General features: G+C 37.0%; 1 protein-coding gene across 1 annotated transcript in view; it reads right to left on the bottom strand.

Annotated features, from left to right (window-relative positions):
* igsf21a (immunoglobin superfamily, member 21a) overlaps positions 1–6,535 on the bottom strand; it is a 159,356-nt gene extending 152,821 nt beyond the window's left edge. The window contains exon 1 of the mRNA XM_017408972.3: positions 6,052–6,535. Within this exon, the coding sequence (XP_017264461.1) occupies positions 6,052–6,190 (139 nt within the window). The 5' untranslated portion in view covers positions 6,191–6,535. The remainder of the gene's footprint in view (positions 1–6,051) is intronic.
* Positions 6,536–7,092: the final 557 nt, after the last annotated feature.

Here is a 7,092-nt window from a genome sequence, read left to right as displayed (position 1 = left end):
GTAATCATCAAAATTAAACGAAATAAACATTTGAAATATATGAGTTTGTATGTAATGTATGAATATAATATACAAGTTTCACTTTTTAAATGGAATTACTAAAATCAATCTACTTTTTCATGATATTCTAATTTTATGACCAGCACCTGTATATACATATATATCCATGCTACTCTGTGATTAGTGTGGACAGGTTCTGAATTCTATTTACTTTTTTTTCTCCTCAGTGAAGCTTTTAAATGCAGTCTAGTTCATTTTTAATTGTAAGAGCCCCTGATTTTCCTCGGAGTACTCTCAGCAAGAATAACAGGTCAACATGAGCTTCAAAGCAGTGACTTGAATCCTTATTTTTTTAAGGAATCACATATTTTGCTTTAGGTTGTATTTTCTTTTTTCCCACAAACTCCTATAAACTGTTTTTTGTTTAAAATAAGTTTATAAATATATATATATAAACTTATATGTTTTTTTATATTTTGTGTGTTTTTTTATTTTCCATCTTAACACACTTTACTCTAAACTGAACCTAGGTTGTAAGTGTAATTCAAATAAGGAAAAGAGTCTTTATGTGAAAAGGAGTGGGAAGAAATCAATGAATACATCAAACACCTGTATCATACGGGGCAGCAATCTTAGTGTACAAAAACAGACCACATACTGTCTCAAAACAAGTGTATATATCATATTATTTATACAATCACAATGATTAAACAAAGACACAACAGAAAATCTAAAAAAAATCTGAAATTTGCAGACAATTGTGTTACGTAAGTGCTGAAAATTGCAGCGCAATGCCAAGTGTGAATATTGTTAGATTGTGGCATAACCACAATCCATATTCCAGCCAGTATCTCTTTCAACATCCAAGACCAGCCTTCAAAAGCAGACAGTCACACTGGAAATCCATCCCAGATCCAGTGCCTGTTTAATCTGTCAACACGGCTATGATACACCATCTGCAAGCCAACCTGCAGTCCTGCAACGTGAAGCAAATCATTTTCTCACATCCTTCAACAGATGGGTATAATATGAACTGTCACTGAAAGATCCACGGATGATATAAAAATAAATAAATAAATAAAAACAGATAGTGAGTCAATCACATGTCACATGTTGTTCAGTAGCTGCTCTATAATTTGAATCGCATGTAGCTGTGGGTTTTACCTTTGGCTCAGCTTCACACTTTACCTAAAATGAAATACAGCCAATGCCAAAATGTTAAGCAAGTCAGTTTAAAAAAAGTGATTGAATGCCTTTGACCTTTGACATTGTGAACACCAGTTTAAGATTGTTGCCTATTTTCGCACTGATCCCTTTAATATACCAAACTCTACAAATCACTAGAGCCTTCCTGTCCCAACTCCTGATCTACCAAAAATCAGAGCACCTTGTAATTTCACACACAGCTCTATGAAAACTTCCTGCTGTTTGGACATCAAACTTAAAGCAGTTTACATCACAGTTACAGGTTGTGCAAATACTGCAGTTTGTCTTTTTTTTAACACGACAGCAAGTTACAAACATTGCAACAACAGTAATTCTAAATCTGAGGGAAAATGCATTGATTCGAAAAAACAAAGGTACATGTTATGTATTCATAAAAAAATATTCTAGTACAAAGAAAATAATCACTTTTGATATTATTCTGCAGGAGCCTTTTTTGTATTGGCTTGATCTTAAAAAGCAAAAAAAGAAATGTCTTTCAGTATTGAAGATGTGCTGATTTCCATTAGGAGATCTAGGCCAAAGATGAATATTAGTTGAAATACTAAGCCAACTCCTCTTCCAAGAGAAGAAAAGCTACAAAAAGCAGCAATTTGATATAATTTCATTTCACTTTCTTAACACTGTAATCTCTGGTTTGCATCTCTTAAAGAAATCTCCAAGGCTCTGTAAAGCAATTTCCCTAAATAACATTGCAAATCAGACAGTAATACCACCTTCTGCCAACCTAAACGCTCTGTATGACAGAGAAAATTATAATTTTTTTAAACATTAGCAAGAGGTTATACGTTTGGTATAGGTCAAGGTAAACCTTGATTAACTGACGTTTATTTGTAAACATGTCCTCCGTCTACAACTATGGTGGTTTTGATCAAGATTTGTTCTGCTTACAATACTAATTCAAGTCATTTATGAGTTAAATCTCAATTCCATCTGTTACATGTTGCTTTATAACATGTTTCATTATAATCCTTAATGGTTAGACCTCATTCAAATTGTATGATGACCCCATTACACTTTGCCCTAGTCATTCCCAAAGTTGGGCTTAGGATTACGTGTCATAAGGTACCAAACAATGGTCATCAAATGGTGTGTGGAAATCAAACTTTTTAAAAAATTATTGCTAATGACAAGTTTTTCCATAATTGTTACAGTTATTGAAAATTGATTTAACAAATGTACCACAGTTATGTAAATACCTTTCTAATGTAAAAGTGTCAGCAGTGTAAAGGTTTATAAAATAGCATTCTGCTATGAACATCTTAGAGTCTGAAGTTATTTTAAGACAGCAGAAATCTGCTTGGGAACTGCCCACACTGTCTAGTCATTAGGCTGAGTACTCCAAGAAAACTTCTGCTTAATAATTCAAACTGATAATGCCTTGCAGATGTCTTCTGCAGATACTAATAACTCATGGCAACTCCACAAACCTCCTCATCATTTTTTTTACTATTTCTTAAAAATGCAATGACATCCTTACCAACAACCACAATTTATATAACAAGCATGGTAGCTTGGTTGATGTGAGTTGTTTACAGCTTTGTTGACCATCCACCCAACCTAAATTCTATCATTTTTTGAAAACCTGATCACTTTAACATACATCTGACAATTGTCATTAATGATGTAGAATGGCTTCTATTCTCTATGACAGCTAAAAATAAATCTAAACAATAAACTGTAAAAGCAAACAAGTTTTGCTGATATGCTTTTTTTTTAAAGAATGCATTGCCAATACTCTGCATGTGTGTCATCACCAGTAGGGTGATAGTAGGTTGATAAATGATAAAAATGTGCATTTGTAACTGCATTGTTAAAACCTGTCCAACTCATGCGTCTTAATTGCAAAGTTTAACAGGTAAAAACAAACTGACAGCTTTATTATTTTATAGGATTTTGTAGGACACTACAGAAAAGAATCCCAATACAAGGTGTAGCCCTGTTGATGTAAAAGCTGTGAAGGTTAGAAATGGTGTTTCGTTGCTTAGTTTCATGCAACAAAACATTGTGCAAATGGTTACCTTAGCATAGCTGTTGTGTTCTTGGCTAAACTATTTTCCAAAAAATCTTGTTCTTAATGTGAAGTTGCCAGGCAACTACAGACTTCAGCATGGTTTTGTTATATCTGCTGACAGAGCCAGGCAGGCTGCCTTCTTCCTAATCTGGTGTACAGCAAAACACCTGTGTGGTATGTAGTAAAACAGTATTCATGAGTTACTACAGATATTATTTTATACTTGATAGACTCATCCTTTACCTAGAAGATCCAAGAATGAATGGTCTTTCCTTCAAAGTGACTTGAATTGACTATTCAGTGTAGACTGAACAGTCACTGAGATGAAGTCATTGTTGTTCCAAGTGAGAGAAGATCTCTTTGAGACAGTGCAACAAATTCAGTTATTGATCACTCAAAGTGGGTGTAAGGATCATGACAGATCAAATGTATAAATTCTCATGCCATGTAAATAATAAAAGAATGACAGTAGCACAGTCTGCTTCCATAAGTAATAATTTTGTGTACTGAAAAGAAAGCCATTCAAAAGACATCCAAAAACATAGAACTATGCATAAAGAATCCAGATTAAATCCAGATACATTGAGACTTTGGAAAATCACAATCTGATTAAGCTGAATATGTACCAAAAAATGCTAGACAACTTCACGGTTCCATAGATCAGTTAAGTACAGTGCTAGCAGTGAATCTTCTAATGTAAAATGGTTGTGGAACTGAGACATGAAAACAGACTTTGAGCAACATAATTGGCTGAGTGTTCTGCCAGATTGGGGTAAGTGTGTAAGAGAAGAAAGAGAAATGTTCACTCAGTACAAGATTGCTTGCAGATAGATATCCACAACCCAATATGACTAGATGGAATAAAACTGATAGAGAAAAGTGTAAAAAGGAAAAAAGCTTTCTTGCATTGCATGTAAATTAAGTGTAAAAACTGGCTAAATGGCCAGAATGACTGAATGCATAAATGGAGACTGTATTTTGTGACTATTTGATCATTTGAAATGTACAAGAAAAGAATATTAGCACTTTTAGGGACTGGCAAAAAGATTGATTGACCCACTTTCTCACCTACATGTTTGCATATGAAGCATAAAAATAACTTGTGGAAAAAAGCACAAGCATAGAGCAACAAAATAGTTTGTACTTGAAACAGTTTAACTGCAACATGACTCACAGTCAACAAAAAGCCTGAGGTAGGCTGCTGAGTTTCACGAGCTAAGGCTAGCCTGTAGAAGCCACCTTTATTTGAGATGTAGCAAAAAATTCTACAAGAGGCTGACAGACAGGGGTTGCTTATGCTTCAACTGAAGCTAAAATGAATACTGTACTATTTCTCAAACTTTAGTTAACACAAGTTGATGGGAAATTAAAAAATGCATGATGTTCAAGACACAGATGAGAGTGTGGAGTCATTGCTCTTTTTAAAATCTGTCTGGCAGAACCACACGTTAACATAGATTAAGCTTAGTCTTATTTAAATACAAAGATGTCCATAAAAAATCATCCACTTTCAATAAAATGTGATATTGTTGACAATACGCCTGACTTTGTTGGTTTATCCACTATAAAATACAATTTTGTTAACACAGAAAATTACAATTTAACCTTTCACTATTTGTGGAATTTCCTGTGCAGGTGTTAACTTTGATTACTATGTAAACAGTCACTTAACAGTTTAAGCTATTTGAAATCAGTGTGATTGCATTATTGAGGTGCAGTAATCCTAAGTACAGAGAGAGAGCGAGAGAGCACAGCACCTGTGTGCACTTCATTATCATCTGAGCAAGAAAGTGCCTGAGACATTTTATCATTCAACATTATGTCAAGCCCATAATGATTTCCTATGTGGGTCAGCAGAGGTCAGAAAAGCGTGAAAAACCAACAACAAAATCCTGGGCTCCTGTACATGTTAACAGGTGTGTTTGTGTGACAGACTGCTCTGGCGTTTTTAAGGCAGGACTGCAAACTCTCCTCTAGTCCTTCAAACTACTCAACACACAGTTGAGTGTGTGTGAGCTCCTCCAGAATGTGGGACCCTGAAACTAACTGCAGACTTGTGATGCTATGGAACATAAATATGACCATGAAGGAAATACGACGCCCCTAAACAGCATTATAATTGTTATCTTTTCACAACCACAAATAAAGAAAGAAAATGCTGAAGAATAGGGCGTTTCTAATCTAGCACTGGTTAAAATCGATGACATGGGTTTATAAGACATGATGTCGCCTTTCCTCTCTATCCAAACACGCCAACGGGGGAGAAAACAAGCGACACTGTGGCCACCGCTGCGCAGATCGCGCTGAAGACAGGGATCTACTTCAAAATGCAACACTTTCATGTGTTTAAAGGCAGCAACTTTAAAGTCTGTTCAGCTCCGCGGCGCAAATGTTGATGTGCAAAAGGCACAATCATTCCGTGCGCCTCTGCGTCCAGCTGTTCCGTCCTCTGAAGTAGGGGCTGTCATGCGCGCTGGTCCTGATAGTCGGTGCAGATGTATTAAGACTTAATACATTACTCGGCCTGCTGCTGCCGCTCTTCTTTCTTTATTCTCAGTGCCTGAGCTGAATCCGAGCATTATTCCTTCCACCACTTGGTTGGCGCGGAAAGAGGAAAGTTGGCACGAGGAAAGCATGGCACAGATCGCCTCCATCCGGCTGTCCGGTTTATGGCCAGTTCGAAGCTTTATTTTTCACACTGCCACATATCAATCCCACAACTCACTGACAGTTTTATTGTTAGATCTCAAACACAGAAGGGAGGGGGGTGCGAGACTGCAAGAAAAAAAAAGACATGACAGGGTCAGACTTACCCACGGCTAAATCCAGTAGATCTGCGCACAAGAGCAAGCACAATGAGAAGACGGTCATCTTTCCCTTATTTTGCAATAAATCCCAAACTCCATCTGCGTTTACATGCTCCCCGGGTGTCGGCTGTGTAATCCCCACCATTCCAAAGGTATGCGATTGAAAGGTGCCCCCAAACTATTCATCATGCAGCTCAAGTCTGTGAGTGGAGAAATCGGAGAAGTTGACTATGAATGCAGCATTCAGAGCGGCGAAAATCGAGCGTCAGATGAAAAAAAAAGAAAAAATGGGTAAAAAACAAGACGACTTGGTGGATGCGTTTACAGAAGAAGCGCAGCGCTTTTCTTTCTCTCCTCTCAGATTAAACAATGGGGAACTGCGCTGAGCCGAGAAGCGATAGGCTCTGGAAAAAACAGAGCTTTGGATGAAAACGTGTTCCACTATCTCTCCCTCGGTCTCTCTCTCTCCCCCCTCTCCCTCAGTCTCTCCCTCTCTCCCTCTTTCAGCCTCTCCTCCTCCCCTCCCGCCCTCCAGACAGACGCGCAGTCATTCCTGATCGCTCGCTCTTTTATTTCACACAATTTTCTTTAATCCTTCCCTTGATTCAGACCTTCTAATTCTGCCCATTAAGCCGATTTATTGATTGTGCTGGTCCTTGTAAAAAAAACGATCCTTATACACACGTATAGCTACAGCCCTATGGCTTAAATAGATGCAATTACAGGAAAAAGTCCCCAGCTGTGCAGTTGCACATCAGTAGGAAAACATTTTTACCGCAGATTTATTTATTTATCTATTGAGGGGGTAAAACAAAGTCCGTTATACAAATTAAAATGTGCTTCAGATCAAATTAAGTATTCTGTTTGTCATAAAAACATCAAATCTAGTTTTCTTCAGCAGGATTTACAACTTATTATAGATCTCATAAAAACAACTCGGAAAAAACGGCATTAAATACAACTTGTTGAAAGAAAGCCATTAAAACTTGTTTTAACTTCATAATTAGGCTGTCTGTCTAATGGACCAAGTGAGGCCATTTAAGCTTA

The sequence above is a fragment of the Kryptolebias marmoratus genome, linkage group LG4, assembly GCF_001649575.2.
Source record: "Kryptolebias marmoratus isolate JLee-2015 linkage group LG4, ASM164957v2, whole genome shotgun sequence".
Taxonomy (NCBI): domain Eukaryota; kingdom Metazoa; phylum Chordata; class Actinopteri; order Cyprinodontiformes; family Rivulidae; genus Kryptolebias; species Kryptolebias marmoratus.
Note: the sequence above shows the minus strand (reverse complement) of the source record. Positions and strands in the feature narration are given on the sequence as shown.